The sequence below is a fragment of the Photinus pyralis genome, unplaced genomic scaffold, assembly GCF_008802855.1.
Source record: "Photinus pyralis isolate 1611_PpyrPB1 unplaced genomic scaffold, Ppyr1.3 Ppyr1.4_LG1, whole genome shotgun sequence".
Classification (NCBI taxonomy): domain Eukaryota; kingdom Metazoa; phylum Arthropoda; class Insecta; order Coleoptera; family Lampyridae; genus Photinus; species Photinus pyralis.
This window is the reverse complement of record NW_022170249.1, coordinates 62,781,806-62,805,865: the sequence shown is the minus strand read 5'-3', so window position 1 is coordinate 62,805,865 and position 24,060 is coordinate 62,781,806. Positions and strand designations below refer to the sequence as shown.

The 24,060-nt window shown below is 37.6% G+C and overlaps 2 protein-coding genes and 1 long non-coding RNA gene across 3 annotated transcripts; all 3 read right to left on the bottom strand.

Annotated features, from left to right (window-relative positions):
- Window positions 1-5,116: 5,116 nt before the first annotated feature.
- LOC116165503 (craniofacial development protein 2-like) lies at window positions 5,117-6,559 on the bottom strand. Its single transcript, XM_031480003.1, has one exon. It carries the CDS (start codon window positions 6,557-6,559, stop codon window positions 5,117-5,119), a length of 1,443 nt encoding a protein of 480 aa, XP_031335863.1.
- Window positions 6,560-15,257: 8,698 nt separating this feature from the next.
- On the bottom strand, window positions 15,258-20,240 carry LOC116182326 (probable receptor-like protein kinase At5g18500; the record flags this gene model as incomplete). Its single annotated transcript, XM_031502853.1, is given in 7 exon segments — window positions 15,258-15,649; window positions 15,703-15,808; window positions 15,858-15,958; window positions 16,198-16,353; window positions 16,401-17,101; window positions 18,950-19,683; window positions 19,736-20,240. Coding segments are annotated over 7 exon segments (2,187 nt in total). The 3' UTR covers window positions 15,258-15,439.
- Window positions 20,241-22,358: 2,118 nt separating this feature from the next.
- LOC116160445 lies at window positions 22,359-23,543 on the bottom strand. The gene is made up of 3 exons (XR_004143221.1): window positions 22,829-23,543; window positions 22,579-22,704; window positions 22,359-22,529 (listed from the first exon to the last, which is right to left on the bottom strand). It is a non-coding gene; the product is annotated as an uncharacterized LOC116160445 (long non-coding RNA).
- Between the last annotated feature and the right edge of the window lie 517 nt (window positions 23,544-24,060).

Below are 24,060 nucleotides of genomic sequence, written 5' to 3'. Positions count from 1 at the left end.
TGTTCTCCGGGATAAGGTGATTGTGATCTGGAACTTTCTTTTGACCAGATTTAAATGACTGTTCAAAAATATGGCAGTGCGTTGCTGCTTGAAATTCAAGTTCCTGCTGTGGTGTCATATGCATCTTGTAGGGGCAAAGAAACACCGTAGAGACATCTTCCGCAAGCTTATTCATCTCGTCAGCAAACCATCGCATACAGTCTCCACCGCGGTAGCTGTTGTAGAACGAAAGAGATTCATCGTATGAGCACTTGAAGTAGTATCCCACAGCTGCTGGAATATGTTGTTACTAATTTTGTCTATTTTTTAACCTAAAGTGCCTGGGCTATAAACAATCCAAATCATGTTCGGTAGGTCTTCGTCCTTATGCAAATTATAATGCATGTCCTTATACATTCCTCCCCCGATATATTTTGAATTTGAGGGGGTAAAAACCCTCTTATGATGACCACGTACGCCTAGAAATATCCGAATATGAATATTGAAAAATGCGTGTGTGTATAACTTACATTCGGATAGCGCTCCTCGATACATTTTACGAGTTCTTGTTCTGCAACTTAAAGTATAATGGAATATAATTGATAGGAATATGTTGATTACCTTTAGGGGTTTGATCTCTTGCAAAAACTAAACTTGATTCTATATCTACAAAAGCAATAAACTTTAGGCCATTATATGCGAAATACGGTACTTACCACTCATAATTTCTAAGTACAACTGCTAAAATGATAGAAACATCAGGATGGTATTGCGGTTTCAGATTATCACTATTTTGTAGCATTAAATGATAAAAATTCTCAATGCGGTATGGAACATCCGCAAATAAAAAAAACACATGATAAAAAATTACATACTTTATTGTAACGTGATGAAAAATGTCGGGTACAAAACGCTGTTACGAGTGCCAAAAGCATTTTTGTTTTTGTAAAAAATCTATTGAAATGCATCCTATAAGAAACAATAGTGATGATTTGTTATGTTATGAAGAATTAGCACCATCGCCACTTCCGAAAATGGTAAAATATAGAAAAACAGGTAAGCCAATATTATCAATTCATGAATATCAGGAAATACATTAACCAATTACCACAGACGATGCTGATAAAAGTTATTTTTCAGGAGAAAATTCTAGCATAAATAACAAGGAATCTTCATCTTTAGAGGTAGTTAATAACTAGACAACAAATTGGTAAGTAATTCTTATATAAGTAACATTACTAAATTAATTTGTGAAATATTAATAGACAAAAGAAATACTTTATAATAAAATCAAATGACATGGATCAGCTCTTAAAGGAATTAACTTCATTGGGAAAATGTGAATTTAAACCAATTTTAAAAATTAAGAATATGATAATTGGTAAAAAATACAAGCTATATAGTATTAAAGCAGTCCAAACTACTAAATTTGGTAGAAAAATTGTAGTTGAAACAGAAGATAACAGTGTTTTTCTACCCGAGCGTTATTCAAGATCGTTTTCAAACGAAAAAATCACGGAATTTGCAGCATCTATTCGGAAAATCGCTTTAGTTTTTGAAGGTGAAGTCGATGTGGGGAAACCGAATAAGTTGTTGCAAATATCTTTTACTGACGCATAGCAACAATAGGTATGTATGCTTCTTATTATGTTATTAAATAATAAATATTTTAAATTTTAGCAATATGCATCCACATTCAAATTATGAATGGGTTGATTACATGAATCACGATTTTGAAATAATGGTTGCTTCAGTTACTTTTAGTGCGGGACGCTATTTAGTTTCTATTAATAATATACTTAGTGACTTATGTTATAAGCGAAAGGAGATCAAAGTGCCTTCTCTCTACAATTTAACACAAAAAGCAATAATAAATAATAATTTGCCATGTAAGTCTTTACCAGATATTTTACTAAATCACATAGAGATACTTAAATGCAAGCATAAAGCACTTAAAACCAAAACTGATATCTTTAAAGAGAAGGTTCTGAGTCTTCATAAATGTTATCTTAAATTTAGAAGAAAATCTAGGGAATTTAATAACATATATTGTTATATTCAAGATATGTATGCAGATTTTGAGGCCGAAGATGAAAGATTAGTTTTGTCAAAAGCACTTGAAGCAAGTTGTAAGTATAACAATATATTTGTTTTAGCTGAGGAGCTTATATATTTCGATGTAAGGTATGAAATAGAATTACAGGAAATTATACAGGAATGTTCCATATTGATTGATTAACTGTTATGACATGACATTGTAAAATTACATTCGTAATAAAACTTAGTTGTTATTCACGTACTTTTGTAACATACGTCACGTGCGCGCGTGACGTAGTGATGAAGGCAGCACGATCTGCATTTAAGTAGCGCCTCATTGCCGTATTTTTATTTGATTGTGCATTCCACCGATTACCAGGTGCTCCTTTGAAAATTCTTCTCTCCAGTTATTTTACAATCTTGTTTTTAGTGAAAATGTCTTTGGTAAAGAATATCGAGTTGACCGTTAAAATGGTTGAAAATTTTCATAAAAATTACACATCTTCGGATGACTCTAAAGTGGGAAAATTCATTGATATAATCGATTTAAACAACAAACAAATAAAATCCATGTTAGGAAGTACCCTAATTCTTTTAATTTTAATTCTTTTAATTAGGTTTAAGTTTTTATATATATATATATATATATATATATATATATAAAATCAAAACATGTTTTACCTTTCGATGTCCAGGAAAAATACAGTAAAATTTTTACATTTAGGCATATCTTAATTGTACACAAAATTGCGCCAAGCTTTCTTATCTCCTGCAAGTTGTTTAGCTTCCGTCCATGTCAGTCCTCTTCTACTTAGTATCTCGCCAATTACTTCGTCCCAAGTTTTTTTTGGTCTGCCTCTTCGTCTTCGTCCATGCGTCTTCGCTTCCCAAATCTGTTTGACCGGTCTTTGACTGTTGCTTCTTTGTAAATGACCCCACCAGCTTAGTTGTTTGTTTTCAATAAATTCCAAAATAGATTTTACTTCCAGTTCCTCGCGAACTTCAGTGTTGCGGACTCTGTCACATCTTGTTATTCCTTTTACTGCTCGCAGATACTTCATTTCCATGGCCTGGATTTTACTTTTGTCACGCTTGTTTAGTATCCAGCTTTCACACCCATAAGTGAGTATGGGTCTAAAAATGACCTTAAAAACGTTCGTCTTAGCCGTTCTTGATACTTCACGTTTCCTAACGATTGTGTTTTTAATTGTGTGGTACACCTTTGAAGCACTTAATAGTCTCTCATTTATTTCGATGTCTTGTCTGCCATTTTCTTCTATTGTAATTCCCAGGTATCTGTATTGTTTCACTTGTTCAATTTCGTCTTCCTCGATGTGTACGTTCATTTGCGTCTGTACATTTGTGATAGCCATTACCTTTGTTTTATTTTTATTGATTTGCATTTGGTATTGTTGTAACACTTCGTGCCATATCCCTAGATTCTCTTTTAAATCCGTTTCACTTCCAGCAATAAGCACAATATCGTCAGCAAACAGGCATTCCGAGATTTGCACTCTCTGTAGGTATCTGTATCCAATACTTAGCGTTCTTTTGGTTTTTAGCGCATTTTTGCAAATTTATTTGTAAAAAGTAGCTTTTAATCTCACTTTGGCTGGCTGGCTGGTCGGCTGGCTGGCAGCAAATGTGGGCGCGTAGAAGAACTCTTGTAGAAAGGCAACGGGTGTACGTGTATCTACAAGGCCGTGTAATTTGTAAACCTTGGGGACAGGGCTACATGATGTGGGGTTGGCGACATCTGGGCGTCGTCCTCGAGCGTAGTATACTAACGTGAAGGTTTTTCAGTTTTTTCCTATCTTCTACTACAGTTTTGGTCCGATTCTTTTCAAATTGGTGTCGTCGGAAAGATGTTGTAAACGCGCACAACTCCTGCGTGGCGGAATTTTGTTTTTTGGCCTAGGGGCGAAATTAACGACCTTTTGCATGGCGCGCGCGCGCGCGTCTTCGAGAGGTAGTCAACTTCGGGCACCTTTTACCTTCCGTTGCGAATTCTGTCACGCGTTTTAACGTTTCGTAAATCTCGAATGGCTGTCTCTCTTTCTCGTGTCGCCAATAGAAGCTCGAGTAATGAGAAGTGCCCCCCAAAAATTAAGTACTATCTTGTGGAAGGTTTTTAGCGAGATCCACCAAAATGTGGGTGTAATATAAGCATGCACCGAAAAAGGAAATGTGGTAGCCTCCAACAAGATCTAACTGATGGTGGAGAAAAATCTTCAAACGCGAATTGCGGGTGAACGGGACGTCGGATGTGGGTACCGTCAAAGGGAATGTGGTATACTTCGACAAAATCTTTTATTCACGGTTGAGTCAAAAGTGGCTAATAGAATACTGATCTGCCACACAAAAATGCGCTGAAGTCCCTTCGATCTCACACGAGGACTTTGATAATTTTTTCGTTACATTTGGATACTATTTCATCCATATATGTATATTATAAAGAGTAGAGGACTCAGCACTCCTCCTTGTCGGAGACCCTCTTTTACTGCAAACGGTTCGGATTTTTTGTTTTTGCTTATTACACAGTTAATGTCGTTGCAGTAAATGCTCTCGATTTTTCTTATCAGATCAACACTTGTTCCTCTTTGTCGTAAGATGTCCCACACTTTTGACCTCGGTGTACGGTCGAACGCTTTTTCCAAATCAACGTATGCTAAATATACATTTTGGTTTATTTGAGTTGATCTGTTGATTATTTGATTTATACTGAAGACATGATCTTGAACGCTTCTACCTTTTCGAAACGCGCTTTGGGCTTCATTTAAGGTTGGCTCTATAACTTTTCTTAGACGTTCTTCTAAGATATGTTCGTACACCTTTAGCGCATTACTTAATAGAGATATTCCTCGATAATTATTGCAGTCTTTTGCATTTCCTTTCTTGAATATTGGTACTAACAAGGCTACTTCCCAATCCTTCGGTATAGTTTCATGAGAACTTGCCTTGTTCATTATTGTAAGTAATATTTCCATCCCTTTTGGCCCTAAGTTTTTGAGCATTTCTGCTGTGATACCGTTCCCTACTTTTAGCTTTTTAATTGCGTTTACCAGTTCATCTAAAGTACCTAATTTCCTCTTCCATATTTTCATTTCTTCCTTCGTATTTTAATACTTCTCTTTCGTAAATTTGTTCTCCTTTTAGTACTTCCATAAAATACTCTCTCCATCTGTTCATTATCGCCTTTTAATCTGTTATCACTTCTCCGTTTGTACTTGTTAAAGATGTAGTCATCTCGGTTTTTCCTTAGTGTTTTTATCACTTTAAAGAACAGTTTTTGATTTCCTTTACTGTTTTCTTCCAGTTTTCGTCCAAAATCTTCCCATGATTTTTTCTTTGCTTGTAACACCAAGTTTTTTACAGCGCCTCGTTGGTGTTTATATTCCTCATATTTGTCTGGTGTTCTCGATTTAATATATTGTTGCCACTTTTTCTTTACCTCTAGCTTGATCTTTTCACTCCACCATGCAGTTTTCTTCTTGCCATCGTGCATTTTTGAAATTCCACATGTCTTTCTTGCCGTGTCCAGTACAACTACTTTAAAAGAAGTCCACAACTTTTCCAAATTTTCTTCTTGTTCCCAGCTTTCTAATTTTTGGTCCAACGTTTGGGTAAACTCCTTAGCCACATCCTTATTTCTTAATTTATAGGCTTTAATAGTTTCTGTATACATTGTTTCGGTTTTTTGTTGTTTGCTGTGTCTAGCGGAGATATTTTCATTTTTTATTGTAGCTATCAATAAATAGTGATCACTGCCTATTTCTGCCTTTCTTGAAACTTTTACATCTTTTATATTTTTTCTGTTTGTTGTTTCTGTAAGTACATAGTCAATAATAGATTTTTCTTGTCTTGAATGTTGTTCTCGTGTGTATTTATGTATATCTTTGTGCTCATAAAAAGAATTTGTGATAATGAGGTTATTTGTGAGGCAAAAGTCCAGCATTCTGTTGCCGTTACTATTTCGAGCATCTTCCCCATGGCTTCCTAAAATTGCTTTATATGTTGCATCTCTTCTTCCAACTCTGCAATTAAAGTCCCCTGCAATGTATACTTGTCCTTTCGCTGTTTCGGTTGTTCTTTCTAGGGCGTCCCAAAAGATGTCCTTTCTTTCCACTTTTTCGTCTTCATTTGGACCGTATACCCCTATTATTGTAGTTTTGGTGCCTTCCAATCCAATTAGTTCTACTTGTATTGTTCTTTCAGAAATTGATTTCCAGTCGTATACTTTTTCTACATGTTTCTCGTGAATGAGACAACCGACTCCGCCTGCCGCTCTTTCATTTAAATCCACTCCACTGTATATGAATAAATGATTGTTATCCATTTTCGTAGTACCTCGTCCCTTCTTTTTCGTTTCAGATATGACCAAGATATCCAGCTGCGCTTTTTCGAATTCCTGCACTAGTTCATTCTCCTTGCCGTTCATACTCCTTGTATTCCACACACCTAGTTTCCAAGTTCTGACTTTATTTCGTAAACCTTTTATCCGTTTTTCCATTTCATTTCCATTGTCCATGGCCGATGTCGTCATCATTGGTGCATAGGTAACGGTTAGTTTTTTGGTAAGTTACACATGCTCGTTGCTCTCTTGGATGTGGTTTTTTCATCTTGAGGCGATCTCTGACTTACAGTCCTCCCTTTCTTTGCCATGTCGTGCCCTTGATTTTCATTTTCATGCTCTTCTGTTAAATCATCTACTCCAAAGACGTCACCATTAACAACCAGTTTATCGTAATTCAAAAACGCACGGTGTCGTGTCTCTCTGGCCGCTTTCATGTGGGGAAGTAGTATCTTTCTCTGTTCCAGTACGTGTTTCGGAAAGTCCTCTGTAATATATATTTCCGAACCTCGAAATTTTTTTGCCGTTTTTAAAATTTCTAATTTCAGGGAAAAATTTTTCACTTTTACAAAAATCGGTCTCGTTCGATTTAATGGTTTTCCAATTCGATATATTTCTCCAAACTCAGATTCGATGTCAACATTTACTCCAATGTCTAGCAACATATTCGCCATTTTTTCTTTCAGCTGTTGGTCGGTCTCGTTTTGAGTTTCTTTCATGCCTTGGACTATCACATTTTTTCTTCTCATTTCTTTTTCCAAAAAATTCAATCTATTGTTTTGCGTAACGACCGTCGTCTTTAGTTTTTCGTTTTCACGTTTTAAGATGGAATTTTCGTTACAAAGTTCCTTAATTTGTTTTTGACAGTCGTCAAGTTTATTTTCAATCCGCTCAGATCTTTGGTTGATGTGTTCTAGCTGTTGTTTAATTTGTGTCAATATGTCTTCCATTTTGATTTCCGTGTAGCAATGAAAACCTTTTTGGATTTCTTTGTGGTGTATGCCACACGCGCTGAGGGAGTGTAATGTTAGTTGCCTATGCAGTCGGAGCGCAAAACGTGCTTCTCAGGTCGACCCTTCGGGAAAAACACGTTTATCTCTTTACGCGATAGCAACAAAACGTTTATTTACACAAAATAACCGATGCTTACTACAAAAAATTTGTTGGTCTCTGTTTTCACTGCCTAATAATTTTTAATCTATTTCCACTCCTACCTTTTATGTATCTTTGTGAAAGCAAAAAAAACGCATTCAGCTGCTCGTCAAGGCCCAAAATTTGAACGTATTCACGGAGCATCTATAAACACGTTTATACACTTTCACCTCACTCTATCTTCCCTTAATTTATTAATACGCGCGCGAAATCACAAAGTTTTTTATGTAAATGATCTAAAGGAGGTCCTCCGAAACGAGAAGGACGCAAACGAGGAGGGCGACAAGGACGTGGACGAGGGGGACAGCGTGGCGAAGGTAGAGGATGACGACATGGACAAAGAGGTAGACGAAGACAAGACGGACGACGTGGGCGAGGAGAAGTAAGGTAAGATTTTAAAAAAACTAAATTTGTAACGGACACCTACAACCCCTAAAACACCGCAACCCACATGACATCCTAACAATGATACCCGCGCACGCACCCTTACTTAACCACGCGCGCCCCAACCAGTTCTCTAAGTATCCGCCGAGATAGCGCAAGCCGCAACCCTCACACGCAGCATCTCAGCGGACTATATTAAAGAATCCTCCCGCGCTCCGTAAGAGCTACCCTCATAAACCACACAAGAGGAAACAAGACGCCATGAACCAAGAACAACCAGCAAGCAGTAGAAGCCAATGGCTAGAGCTGTTAGAGGAAGGGCTCACAGCCCAGATCGACAAATTGCGGGGCGTAAGAGCTACTGACAAGGCTCCTCCCAAGATTAACACTACGACCAGAACAGTTCGGGTTTAGAGCAACACTCCAAATAGTCAGGCTTATAGACCATGTAGCGGAAGCCACCAACATGGGCAAAACCACTGTCGCCGTCTCGCTGGATAACGAGAAGGCTTTCGACAAGGTCTGGAGAGCGGGTTTGCTGGTCAAACTGCGCCGAACACAGAACGTGCCACCAGCCACTGTACAGCTGCTGCACAGTTACCTACAAGGCAGGTCCTTTAGGGTGAAGGTGCAGGATCACCTGTCACGAGAAACACCAGCGGATGCAGGCGTCCCGCAGGGAGGGTGTTTAATCACCAATTCTATTCAACGCCTACATCAACGACGTCCCAAAACCGCCAGATGTCAACTTCGCCCTGTACGCCGATGACTTACTTATCTTTGCCAGCAACAGGCGCAGAGAAACCGCTGTCAGAAGAGCCCAAGACGCACTGGATCAAATTCTTCCGTGGTCGGGACGCTGGAGATTGAAGTTCAACCCTGCAAAAACAGAAGCCATCGTGTTTGGAACGCGGAAAACAGACAGGCTCCCGGTACTACAACTCCAGCAACAAGCGTTAGAATGGAAAAACGACATCTCCTACTTAGGCGTAACCCTAGACAGGCGTCTTACCTTCGCCAAACACACCGAATCTACAGTAACAAAGGCGAGAAAAGCAAGAGGATCACTGTATCCACTGCTAGCAGCTAGATCCCTAGATATTAAGACGAAGGTCGGAATATACAAGACCAGTATAAGACCAATCTTGACATACGCATCCGCAGGATGGATGATGTATTTGTCACAAACAAACACCCGCCGAATTGAAGCCATTCAATCAAGGACTCTCCGTAACATTGTCCAGGCGCCATGGTACGTGAGGAACGACACCATACGCGACGACCTGGAAATCACCACCCTGCAAGAGCACGTACGCGCGCTCGCCGATAAGGCATTCACAAGGATAGACAACTCCACCATTAACCCCACATACGAAGAATTGCTCCAGTCGCGGGAACGCAACAAAGATACAAAAAACGGCCCAGGACGATTCTGGAATAACAACGTATAAATGAGAATTAATCAGAAATTGCTACAACGGTAAAAGCCAATAGGCTAACGCTGAATATTAGGGTGCAACACCCAGCCCACCAGTCGTAAGAGCAATCCACTCCAGTGCTCTGCATTTAAGCGACTCGCTAGAACAGTTACTGGAACGGTGTTCAGTTCGCGTTTAAGTTAACCTTCGCCTTGTACCTGTGCGAATACGTGAAGTACCCCACGGACATTTAATAGGTTTAGTGTGTATATATGTAGTTATTAGGATTGTACATAGTTATTATAATTGTGTGGCAACCAATAAAACATTTACGCAAGCTATCCCAACAAATTTTGTTTGTAATAAGTAGGTATATGCGAACACTGAACAGGTAGGGTTCTTTTGAAATTTTATATATACCTATACCAACATACTAAATCTGAGTTAGAAAAATCTAAGGAAATATATATTAGGCGTAGACAGAAAAGAAGACATGAAAATAAGTGGTTTGCTAATAAATATATAAGCGTAAGAGGGAGAGAGGAGAAGAATATCAGGGAAGAAAAAAAGATGATGGACGCTGGACATACACCATCCCTAAAAATGAAAGGAAAATAAAAGAAAGATACAATTGGAAATTAACTCAAGATAAGAACAAACCATTTTTGCACATATTCAATTTTGATTTCCCCATTCTCAAATTTTTCTTTAATAAAATGATACCTAACGTCTATATGTTTTGTCCGTTTATGAAATATGGGATTTTTCACTAGTTTAATGGCACTTTGATTATCAACATCAAGCACATTTTCAATTGATTTACCACTGATCTCACTTAGCAGATGTCTCAACCAAATCGCTTCTTTGGTGGCTTCCGCCGCCGCGACATATTCGGCTTCCGTAGTCGATACAGAGGTCGTTTGTTGTCTACGACTGCACTAAGTGCATTTTCTCCTGTCGACATTGCTGGCGTAATCCCAGTCAGAAAAACCATTTACAGGTGCGTCACTAAAGCTTGTACCTAATTCCTAGATTCTTTGTATGTTTTAGGTATTTCATAATTCGTTTCACAGCATTCCAATGAGGTGCACCCTGATTATTTTGAAATCTACTTACTACATTAATGGCAATTGTAATAACAGGGCGGGTTATTGCTGCAAACATAAGTGAGCCTACGGCTTCTCTATATGGAATTCCTTCGTCCTTGATGTGATCATTATCCTATTGGCAATACTACATTTGGATCCGCGGGTAGAGTCGATGGCTGCGAATCTTCAAGATTGAACAGTTTCAACATACGACCGATGAAGCTTGAAATACAAATTGATCCATTTTCATTATTTATTTAAAGTCCTACAAAGCAGTTAGTTTTACTTACTGTTATTTCGAACGTCTGTTTCATTTTATTTGTAATTTTATTAAGCAAATTTTCTTTCTTGGTTAGAATTAACTCATCGTCAACATAGATTACCAAAATTACAGTTTCATTACTAAAGTTTCCTACATACATAAAAAAACACTTTCACATTGTTTAAAACCAAAAGATATCAGAAACGAATCAAACTTCTTGTTCCAGCATCTAGGTGCCTGTTTTAACCCGTACAGGGATTTGTTCAATTTGCACACCAAACCTTGTTTCGTGGTTACTCCCAAAGGTGGCGCCATGTAAATATCTTCCTCCAATTCCCCATATAAAAACGCGGTTTTTATAACGCAGGGCCTATAAAGACATTTATAAAAGTAAATTTCGTAACAAGGGAAAAATGCAAAATTGAATGTGGCACAAGTAGAATTAGTCAAGAGGTGTCGATATAGGAAATTGCTTATCAGGCGGTAAAAAGGTTGAGGCACCTCGTGAGCTAGAAAAAATTAGGCAGTAGTGATTGGGTTGTTGAACAGAACCGACATGGTAAGTCCCAAAGTTTATTAGTTTGCATTGGTATTGTAAATTGTAATATTGGTCCCTGCGTTTCCTCTTTCTACCTTGAAAATTTCTTTATATTGATGTTTTAATACCCCTGTAAACGTTTTGGAAATTACTTCAATATAGCCCAGGTACTCCCTAGCATTCCCTAACGTGCATTATTGAAATCCCTACTCAATAACACCTTTTGCTACCAATACCGAGAGAAACACCCCTTAAGGGTTACAATGGTGGCATAGATGTTACATTTTCACGTCAAACTGTACAATCTTATAATTTTGTCGAACTGCGTATGGTAACAAAATTCTAATTGTATCGTAGCGTGTTGTAGGAGAATATGTTTCATTTAGTATGTACCTTTGATTTGAGCGAATCCTCGTGCACATAACCTCGCTTTGTACCGCTTCCCGTTTGTTGTCGTTTTTACTTTGAATCGATGGGTTGTTTATCCGGTGGTAAGGGCCCCAAGTGTTATTCCTCTCCAGCGCATCTAGCTCCTCGTCAATGGCAGCTTTCCAGTTGCCAGCATCTACGCCATTAATAACCTCTTCGTAAGTTAAGGGGTCGCCTCAATCATATTCAGTTCATCGTCTTCATACCGTTGTGGTCTGTGGATAGTTCCACAGTTTCGCAACTGATACCCCGATAATTCCGCCTGCTGGCCAACGACTTCGGTATCTTCATTTGTGGCCCAGGTTGTTGCTGCTCGGAAGCCTCATCTTGTTCATCGTTTGTTGTTGGCGGAACCACGATCGTATTTACAAGAGGTAGTTTAACGTCGTTATTCTCGTTGAACGATACGTTACGTGACACTTTAATTTGCTTCGTTACCGAGTCGAACAACCTGTAGTTCGAAGATTCATTCTGGTACCCTACAAATATGTTTTTTACTTTTGGCTTATAACTTACTGCGTTGAGAATCGGGAATTTGCATAAATGCTTCACATCCGAAGATTTTCAAATCTTGTACTGAGGGCTTTTTCTTTGTCCAAATCTCGTATGATGTTGAGCCTGGCGTATGAATGTTAGATGTGCGATTTAGGATGTAAACAACTGTGTTTACGGCCTCACCCCACAGATGTGTATATCATTGAGCTTACACTTTCCACTATTGTACGGTACTCACGTTCTGATTTTCCATTTTCCATGGCACACGTCTCGAGTTGTATCCCGTTATCTAACAAGAAACTCCGAAAATCATGATTTCTACATATTCGGTGCCATTATCAACTCTTAATGTTTTTACACAAAAATCAAACTTGTTTTTAATCAATTTCACTACTTGTTTAAAACAATCGAGCGTTTGCGTATGTTTAAAAAAATACACAATTCGATAGCATGTACAATCGTCTTTAAAAAGTACGAAATACCGAGCACCACCTAAGGAAGGTACCGACATCGGACCACATAGATCGCTGTGAATGTACTCTCCTGGTTTTGAATTTCTCGGTTGCGACTTACGAAAAGCGAACTTATGCTGTTTTCCATATTAACAGCCGTCACACACAAAGTTTTCATCGACATTGTTCATATTTACACCTACAATCGTACCGTTCACCACCATTTTTTTAATTGTTTGCACATTCACATGTCCTAAACGTTCTTGCCATAACCTTAGATTATCTCCACAAACAACATTTAGTTCCCGATTAACTGCACGAAACATTAGTGTATATAAGTTATTGGATCCACGCACCGCACGTGCCTTTAACTGGCCACTTTCCAGAATGTTCGCATATTGATTTTCGTTTATCATACCTTTCTTCGTTATTGCACCTCATAATATGAGGTATATTATATATATATATATATATATATATATATATATATATATATATATATATGTCGTAGTCTTTTAATGAAATCCGTCATTTCACGAAAAGCCTAGTCATTTATATGAAACTGTGGCACAGTGTACTTTCCAGGGCCAAGCGATTGGATTCCGTTTCCATTGGAAATCGATAAATGGTATCCTTATCGATCTAGAAGGGGAAGGGAAATTACCCCACACGTACAAATTTTCAGCGTTTCACTAAATGACTAGGCCTCGAACTAGGCGTTTCGTGAAATGACGGATTTCACTAAAAGACTACGACATATATATAATAACCATTTTATTCTTTCTTGTACTAACTATTAATCATTGCGAATTTGTTTCCACAATTTGATATTATTTACATTTTGCTGATTTTGCATAAACTGCGATATCTAAATATGGCGTACTCCATGCTTTTGTTTTTGAGTACTTACCGTTAGATGAATCGTGTTTTTTATACCTACTGTACAGGTGATTATGCCATTATTTTGTTTTATTTCTGTATTCACGAGGAGTTGATTATCAGTGCGATGTTGATCGATTGAATCTAACTATTGCGTGAGGGAAGTACCTAATACAGTTTGATTGTTCGCTGTATCTGTTACTTTCTTATTCGTGGCGCGCTGCAGTTCTTGTGCGTTAGTTATACGAAGTGGGGCTCTCTTATTTGATGTTTCGATGTTTGTGTGTGCGAGTGGTTCATTCTGTCTCCGTGGAGTAGCTACCTAATACAGTTCGATCTTTCGCTGTATCTGTTGCTTACTCCTCTCGTGCGGATTGCAGTTCTTAGCAATGCGAGATATTTAGGGGCCCTCTCATTAAGATTTCCCCTATTTAAAATATGTTCTGCTTGAGCGATAATCGATTTTCACATGAATACTTGCTATTGGCATTCTCACATGTACTTTCCGTGTTAAATTAATTTGTGTATTTTGTTTTTATGAACTTGGGTTAATTGGATGTGATTTGATTATCTAATTTTTATCATACAATTTGAGATGTTTCATTTATGTGTATTTTGTCTTGCATTTTATTGCTGTAGGTGATTTATTTCATGTATTTGTGTGGCCTATGCCGGGGATTTTGTCCCGTAGAAGGTTTCCCTGGTATGGTCTTGTTGTGTGCGTAATATATTTATTTGTTCTTGTCATTTCTTACGCACAAAAGTTCTGTCTTTTATTTAATTCCCTTCCCGATTATGTCTTACGTCCCAACACATCCAAGAACCGATTACACAACGTAGGAGTTCATTCGTGCCACCCATATCGAGCCGACTGCCATCCAAATTCAAAAGTGCCGCGAAACGTCTATCGTTTCGACTTGAAAGGTATGTGGCTCTGCTTGTAGTTTTTTCCATATCGATGGGCTTGTTAGATGAACCTAGGACAGACAGAAAATATTTGGGTGTATTATCATCACAAGATGTTTATGAGCATTGTTGGATAATGTTTGTCCCATTCTTCTTATTTCGCAAATATTCGAAATATTGTCTAGTAAGTAGTTTTACAGGATAAATTTATTATAAAAGTAGCTATTCTTTTATGTAGGTACTCACAAGAAAAGCGATCATCTAGTGCGTATTGCCCTGTATGATTCAATTAACCGTTTATCCCGCGGAGTAAGTATAGTTTTAATTCTTCTTCTGTATCCGTTTCTTTTTCATCTCATAAGCGGCTACCGGACGGTGTTTAACTATAGGCATTATGGGAGAAGGGACCCTCTAATAACTTTTCTTCTCTTTAGTGGGTATGTGGGCTAATGGCTTGCTCGCATTCCTACATGCACTCTTTTTGTGTTCAATTGTGACCGATACTGGAAAAAAGCCATGCCTATTTTGATGTTTAGGTACATGCAATTTATCATTTTAAGAGTTGTTTTTGTCGGCACTTGACGTAGATATTTTTAATGTGTTTTTGCACTATATCTTACTTTTCATGTTGTATTTATTATGTTACTGGTATCTTGTTTTTATGAATGTGTTTAACTGTATTTGCCTCGATTAGTCGATTCTTTAATTGTACCTACAGTTCAAGATGTTTGATGTTGGCATTTAAACATTGGCCTTATACACCGGGGACAACACAAAGTATTACCATAATATATACTATGGTATTACCAAAGCGACGTAAGCATTTGTGAAAAAAAAAAGGTAAAGGACTTCAGACCTTCACTAAACATACAATAAAAACTTCAAAATTAAGCTGTAGAATGTAATAGCAAATAGAAATTAAAAGATTCAACAGTTTCAAACTATTATCTACAGATAACATATCTTTATACATTTCTTCCATCATATTTGTATCTTGGTCCTCTAATGAGACATTTGGTTCACTATCACAACTTAAACTAACGGCCCTTAGTGTAAAAACTAGCTTTTGTTATGCAGATTCCTTAATAAGCTGGGCCAGAGATTCACTGATCTCGACCATTGTTGGCCTCTTTTTCTTATTTTCTTCCAGGCACTTTGTCGAGATCTGATACAGTTCTTCAGAAAAATTCTTACCCTTGGCAACCCACGATCCAGCTTTCGTATCGGTGAGCGTGAAAGTTCCAGAATTATCCTCGCATACTTCCTCCACATGCGTGACCTAATCAGGACGACTAGTTCAATTTATTTTTAAACAAAAAAATTTCAACTTACAATATCTAAACCTTCCCTATTTTCATCTAGAGGTGGCAAACCAGTTATCAGCTCGAGCAAAACGACTCCAAAACTGAATGTATCTACTTTTACAGAGACATCTCCTCTACAATGAGTTATTAAATTAAGTAAGTGTTTGTATGTATCACACGCACCGAAACGCTTCTCTGGCCATATAGGCGGATGTACCAAAAGCGGTCGTACTTGTGTTTGTGTTCGAACTGGTTAGTAATCGTACTAATCCAAAATCACATAACTGAAATATAAATAACTTACATTAAACATAAAAGGACACATAAATAAGGTTTAAACAAATTAATAAGCGATGTGTTAGAAAAAAAGTAATAAAAAGGCAAACGGAAATAACTGAAAAATAAAGAGAGTAAGTATTATTGCCGGAATGCAGACACGTAAACAAATAGCATACTGTACAAAATAAATTTTATTAATTTTTACCAGCTATAGTAGATAGGTCAAGCAATAACTTCTACTCACCCTCGGTTTATTATTAGCATCTAAGAGAATATTTGCGGATTTTATATCTCGATGAATTAATGGAGTTGTGTATGCAGTATGCAAATAGGCAACTGCCCTTGCTGTTCCCAAAGCGATATACATCCGATCGGTCCATATCAGTTTTTGATCTGCACTCTAGAAACTAAGATTAGAGTGGCACTTCATAGCCAAACGAATCTAACCTGAAGTCTATCTTTAAGCGCTCCACCTGGCATAAACTCGTACAGTAGACCATACGTAGGCCCATCGCACGAGTACCCTATAATCGAAAGCAAATTCTCATGCTTGTACTTGCTTAGAATTTCCACCTCGTTTCTAAATTGCTTCGTTACGGGATCCTCGATGTTTACAACAGCCTCGTTATTCAAGAAGAGCTTTTTCACTGCGACCGGTTTATTGCCGATATTTAAGGCGAGAAATACGGAACCGAAAGCGCCCGATCCGAGAAACCGCCCGCTGCCCCCCTCCACATAAGGTGTCGTGTCAAAGTGATCAGTGGCAACTTCGATGTCGGCGTAAGCGAAATGCGGCAATACCGTATTGAGACTTAAATTGGGTAACGGCGAGGCGCACGTCCTTTGCGAACCCTGCGATACGTTCGTATTGTGCGAGGCGTTAGAGCCGCTGTTTGAATTCAACGAACCGATTTCGGATGACGAATCGGTTGTCGCGGTTATGTCAATCACAGGTAACAGATTACTGGGCTCTGATAGTAGAACGTCAAAATGAGGCACTATGGATTGACTCGACTGTGATTGATTTGGTTGGGCCGCATTCAATATGCTTAGATTTGGAATTTCAATCTCTTGTGGCGATGACTCGGGGAAAAGTTCACTTAGCGCAGGTACGTTTTGTTCCTTTTCACTTGACTGGATAGCGGAACCTGCAAATGTAACTAAATAACTAACCTTAGCTATTACGTACAGAAATACTATGTCTAGTTGCTGTTTTAAAATGTTACAATGTAAATTACTCAGCCTTCTAATATGTTTGGCCCTGGCCTACAGAAACCTTAATCAGGCCCTGAAATTACAAACGATATTTTTAAAGTCATCAACTGTGTAATGACAATGCATTTGAAAAAACACTACCAATTGTTTTTTTCAATGAGTAGCGAAGCACCAGTTTTCCGCTTTGAAGTTTACCAGCTTTAATTACCACCCGGTATATATAGCCGAAAAATTGGGCGCTTCGTTTTTAAGAAAACGGTAGCTGCCCTTTAGAAGATTACGGGAAAATAAATTATTAGATGATTTTAGTTTCCCTAGGTTAATTCAAAACCAGCATTAAAAGCAAAAGGTCGCCGTAGCGTGCAGTTTCCATAGATAAAAAAAGACGCCTTTTTGTTGGTCCGAAATTCCAAGTAACAATGGGAATTACTGGGCTACCATTTCAATGAGTAAAATTAACCATAGCTTTAATAAATTGTGTTGCAGCAAACCTTTTCTGATTGGATTGGGTCTAGTGGAGTTCCAAAACTTACCGTCCTTGAGCAGGGGCAAAAATTGCCCAACAGCGCTCCGGCGACTACTGAAAATCGTATGCGATTCTCAGTTCAGAGTCTGCAGTTGAATTTTGTTGTGCACAATTTTTTTAACTTGGTCATGCAAAATATATTTTATTTCATTTTTGGACTTAAATGGCCGGGGTTTCGGTCAAGGCTGTTCTACCAACTCAAGCCCACTATGCATTTACAAATATCCATTAAAAAGTAGTATCATTATTTGGTAGAATTTCGATTTTGTATGTAACAGAGTGGTCCTGATTTTTTCAATGCGTGTGAAAACTTGAGGCGCCAAGAAGTCCTGATAGATGGCGAGATTCGCTAGAACACTAGACGTTTAATGTACCCACTTATTTGTGTGTTAAGTGGGAACTTCAACCAGCTTGGAAAAATCCAAATGTACCTATATGATTTATCGTGTGTGGACTCATATGAAAGAAAGTATATTTTCCCAATTGACGAATTAATATTAAACAATAAGAATCTTCCAGCTGAGTTCAATTTATTATTAAGATTTTGAATTGCTAGTAAAGAAGACAGTAAATCATTTTTATTATTTTTGTACAACCTAAGTATCACATAATTTTGACGTAAAATAACATTGGTTTATGGCTGTTTATGGTATTGTTACAAAGGTGTGTAAATCAATGTAGGATTTTGATACAATACCGACACGTAAATATTTTGACATTTTGACAAAAGGATAATGTAGTAGCCCCCAACAAGAGAGTAAAAACTGGATAATAGAATACTGCTCTGCACCCAAAAATGCGCTGAAGACTTTGATAATTTTTTTAATTTTAAATTTTAAATACAGAAATATTGTAGGAATACTGTAACTGCATGTAATCCGAGATGTGTAACCCATAACCTCCCAGTAAAATATTTGGACCTCGATTTGGACCTTCTACAACAAAAGGTTGCCAACCCCTGGTTTAAGAGAATGTAACTAATATGCGAGAAAATGAAGCGCGTTAAGATAAAAAGCGAGTGTAAAACCAAATAAGCGTCGAAACGCCACAGACTCAAAAAACCGTAGTTACTGAGCATGAGGGACGGTCTTTCATGTATAAAAAACATAGCCGAAGCTTGGTTCTCGTTGGGTTCGTTTCGGGTTCTTAACGCGGCGAGTGCATAAGTAAAAATTTGGTGGGAGAGAGAGATTCAGAAATAATGAACGTTGGTGTACCTACACTATGAGGTACTCGATGAGGTATACCTACTTACTTATTTCTTCCTTTGGTAAAGTTGCAGCATTAGCACCAACATCCAAGGCACTTAAATCTGGTAAAATGGTGCTCAACTGATTGATATCCCCACAGCTTAAAGTTTTAGATTCCTCAGACTGGTTATTTGAACCGGAATCAATCAAATCAGATATGTGTGGAACAATATTACTGGCACTTGACACCGTCTGAGAAAAGTGAATCATATCTGATACCTCTTCTGCTTCTCTCACAGTATGCGAAAACACAATCATATCTGAAACAGGAGCACTCGCATTTTGTCGCGTCAAACGCTGTCGCCGACTTTCACTCGAGCGATCGATAACTAGAGGTGTGAAATCTGTGATTTCACTAATCACAATTTTCGGAGGCACAATAACTTGGTTGCTACCACTACTACGATTTACATTAACATCGCCCGAATTACTATTGAGCATCGAAATGACAGAGCTGGGATAATTGATTTCGTTTAATATCCTTTCTACTTCCTGAATCTGTTTATCCGGCATGGTCGGAATTACAACTGGAGCAGGAGGGCCATCCGAAGGCCGCGCAGGAGGCTCCTTATTCAGTAATTTAACGGCAACATAGTCAGCGGCTGCGAACAGCTCCACTGAGGTAAGTAAGAACAACAGGTGTCCTAAGGCGGGACGAATACGGCCTGAAGTACCCCATTCGTCGAATAATATTTCAGTACACGCTCGGCCGGTGGTCTTGGATGCATTTTCGATTAATCTGCAACAATGTAAATGTTACCAGGATAGTCAACGATTTGGAAATATGTTACTTAAAATGTTCCGTACGATACTTTCTCACATTGGTCAGACTGAGAGAGCATTCGTAATTTTCCTTTTCGAGTAACTTTGGGATTTTGTCCATTAGAATTTTCCACGAATCGTTACACTCTAATATCTGCACAAGTCCTCGCAAGGAACTTGGTGGAAGTTTACGTAATTCGATATTCATTGTGCAGTTAATCTACCTTTTTGTCTTCGGCAGTTTGAGGTTAGTACCTCTTATTTGAAAACATTTATTTCTCACCCTATATACCTACTTTAGGTTATTGACTGTCACTATGTATTTTAAATTTATAAATAATTATAGTGATTAGTGAAGTTTGGCAAACAAAATGGGCAAATAGTAAAAACCAGAACGCTATCAGTTATAAGTTTCGTCGGTTTAATTGGTCGAAGGATTCGTCACTTTTAAAATAAAACCTTGGTACGGAAGTATGTACTGTGTAGCAATAGACGCATTACGTGAACGTGGATTGTAATTATGCAGACCCCTAACTAGGTAAGTGAAAAGAAAACAATAATGTCCTTCTTTTTTAGTCATTTTAATCAAAATTAAATATATGTGGTTCGAATTCTAACAATTTTTCTTTAGGCATAATTTAATTATTCTATTTTCCTACGACCTTCATTGTTTTGGGAATTATCAATGTCAAAGATCTAGCTAGTGAATTCAAATTTCGCGCTTAAAATTTGAATGTTTTTTATTGGGATAACAGTGGCGTAGCAAAGGGAGGAGTCATGACACACTTCCGACATTCTACATATTAGCATTGAATTTATAACTATCTCATAAATTCAATGATATTTAGATTACAGATGCAAACATTTTGATTTATTAGATAAATGAGTAAACAATTAAGTAGGCCACCGGATGCAACTTAGACTATGGGCGCGTTCAGCCGTATTCAGCGAATCAGCGCTTATGACAACCGTTTCCAGCACCAAATTTCAGGCGGCGATTAAATTGGCTGAACACATTTTTAGTATACCTTTGTTTATTCATTCAAAGCCTATACCAAGAGGTCCGTGCATACCACTGTCACTATCTCTTCTTTGCTTTTCCCATTATCATATAAAATGAAATTAGAAATTTAGGTTAGGGATAGGGATTATAAACAAAAGCAAATATTGGCATGCCACGATACATGCGCGAGGGAAGAGGCAAGCGCGCTCTTGTTGGTGGCATGTACAAATTATACAATCGACAATAGTTGTGGCAGTGCGACCAACACAAGCGCGATAAAGAGAGCGCTTTCCTGTTAGTGTCCCCTCTCGCTCACCTGCAGTATTCGCGCTTGGCATTGGTACGCGGGGTCCATTTCTATAATATGTCGATATAGATTCGGATACTGACTACTGTGACGTCAAAATGCACGGGAAAATTTGTAAATCTGGACAGGTGCTCTGTTTCATCTAGATATTGGCGCTTACGTATATCGGTATATTTTACTTAAGGTATAATCATTGTTTATTAATTGTTATTCCATCGACAGTTATATTAGTATTTTGGGTAAGCCCAGGGCTAAAGTGGGTAAAGTGCCGCTTTAAATAATTCTTATATTTGTTCCAAACCATGGGGTTTACAATTTACTGATGACAGACGGTTGCATTCATATTGTGGTATGCAGGCTGACAATTTTCGGAGGTCCAATTTTATCCGCAGAATAACTCCACTCGTAGGTCCTTTCTCTCGTTCAATTTCAACTAATAATATCCTCCAATAGCCGAAAAATTCGATTATAGGGCGTTTGATGATTAAAGTAAGCTGCTTTCCACATTTGTATATTGGCCCAAAACAAACAATTTTAGATGGGGAGCCATCCGTTCCCTCTGGCAGGGAAGGGTGAGCCCTCTAACGATATATTTTTTTTAGTTTCTGGCGTTTTACAGGATAACTCAAACTCTACACTCTTTATCAAAAAAAGTGTATTTACTTTTTTTTGTAGAGCATAAAATTCTTTATCGATTAGATGTATTAACAACTTTTATCTTATCGCCACTAAACCAAAACCTCAAAGTTGATTAACATTTTTACATTTGGGAAAAAACGCCTTTGAGAATGATTTGATTTCATCAAAACTAAATATCGAGCTAAATATTTTACTCAAAAAGGGAAATCTTATTACACACATTTTTTTCTATTTCGGTGTCACAATGATGATGTACAAGTGTTTTCGGCCGAAAACAGTTGTACAAAGACAGTGATTATAGTCGTTTCTTTTTGGTAACTCATCTCTTAAGTTGGCAGTTACTAGTTAGTACAAGTAGGTACTTCGTTGGGTACTTCCATGTTTAAACTTCAAAATGTCAGTCTTACATTGCAGTCTTACTACGCTGCCAACCTAAAACTTAACGGCATAAAAAGTGTTCCCAACATAAAACATGTTAGTTCTAATGTTCCCTCTAGTTTCTGATAATGATTTTTTTAATTAAATTAAAGCACCGAAATAGAAAAAATAGAATGAAAAACTCGTGTTACAATGCTTTATTGTAATACTCCTATCTTGCGGACACTCGTGGCTACGCTTCGCGTCGCCACTTGTGCCACAAGATAGTCGTATTACAATAGGTCGCATTGTAACACTTGTCTTTCAATATACTATTGATAAAAAAGATATGCAAACAGCTACGACCCCTCACCCTCCACTCCTTTACTCTCCTCTCCTTCACTCTCCTCTCCTTCACTCTCCTCTCCTTCACTCTCCTTTCCTTCACTCTCCTTTCCTTCACTCTCCTCTCCTTCACTCTCCTCTCCTTCACTCTCTCATTGCCGTAGCCTTCTATCTGCAATAAAAGAAGAGAATATTTAATGACACCTTACACCTATTCATACCAGGAGGCAGGAGTTGGAACCCATACGAAATATAGGTTCCGGTTCCGACCTATTTAGGTAGAATTATTGTTAAGGGTTTCGGTCCTGTGGCTTCAGTAATTTTTGGTTTCGGTTCCGGTTCCAATTCTTTCGGTTTTTAAGGGTTCCAACATAAATAAATTAAATATGATTAAAAAACATAAATTATTAATTATAGAAAACAAATAATAATACACAAAATTAAAGTACATTGATTCTTTTACATACTTACATATTGTTTACGGTTAATTGAAACTTATTTTTAGTTCGTTTCACTACTGTCAACTGCCTGTCTTTTCCTAGTTTCCTTTTCTTCAGCAGTATAGTTTCAACTATTATGCTTTCCTTATACATTTCTCAACCCTCTTACTGTTTTTGATTCATTTTCGATCTTAGTCACTCTAAAATAGGTATTTTATATTTGTTTGGTATTAAGGTTAAGTTAAGAAATTAGTGGATAGCTCTGAATAAAAGGGTGAATTTGGATTTTTGGGTTTTGAAATTTTATATCTCGGAAACGAATGCAGATTTTAAAATTATTACAATTTTGTTATCAATGTAAGCTAGGGCTATATCGAAGGCGAAATATTTTGTGAAAAAGTTTTTAAATGAAATGGGCTATCGCCAGGGGGCGCTACCTAACTGAATTCTTTTAAATGGAATATGCTACTTTTAATTCGATTTTTGGAATTTAGTGCAACATGAGTTTAATACATTAGGTAATGAAGAAGTTAAGGGTTTATTCAAAGTATCATCAAACAGTTGTGTACAGTTTACAAAAAAAAAATAATTCGTTCAAAAACAAAACTTATTTTAATTGATACTTAGCACCTTTGTGCGCTAGACCAACGATATTTGTGATAACTTTACTTATATGTGCTCCCAACCTGTCTCGTTTACGTAAATAAGATATATGGCCCTAGCTTACATTTACATATAACAAAGTTTTAAGAATTTCAAACCCTATATTCGTTCCCGTGATATCGCGCTGTACCATTCCTCGGTGAACATCCTGTATATAAGCATTGAATAATTATTATTCAATGATATAAGCTAAATGAATAATATTAAATCTAAGAAAACGCATCAGAATCAAATTTTAAGAGCATATAAAACGCAATTCCCCCACACATAGCGCAACGTGCCTACTCTAACAGTGATAGAACCGAAAAATACCTATTCTTTGGCACTAACGGTACCGGTATCGGTTCCGGATATCATAACTTCTTAAATAATCAGTTCCGGTTCCCAGTGAGGGGCATTTTAATGCAATCAGGAACCGGTTCCGGTACCGGTTCTTTTCGGTTCCGGTTTCAACCCCTGATTCATACACTGCTTTGTGACATAATGACCATTGACTCACACCGAAATTTTAGAATCCCTCCGATCAGGGGAAGGGATGAGAAACTCGTTTTTTATTTTAGCATTTCACAGGAAAACTACGCCATTTAGGGGTTAGATGGA

Excerpts from the sequence above, each read along its gene's own strand:
- LOC116165503 (XM_031480003.1), bottom strand. The coding sequence starts at position 6,559 with ATGACGACATCGGCCATGGACAATGGAAATGAAATGGAAAAACGGATA.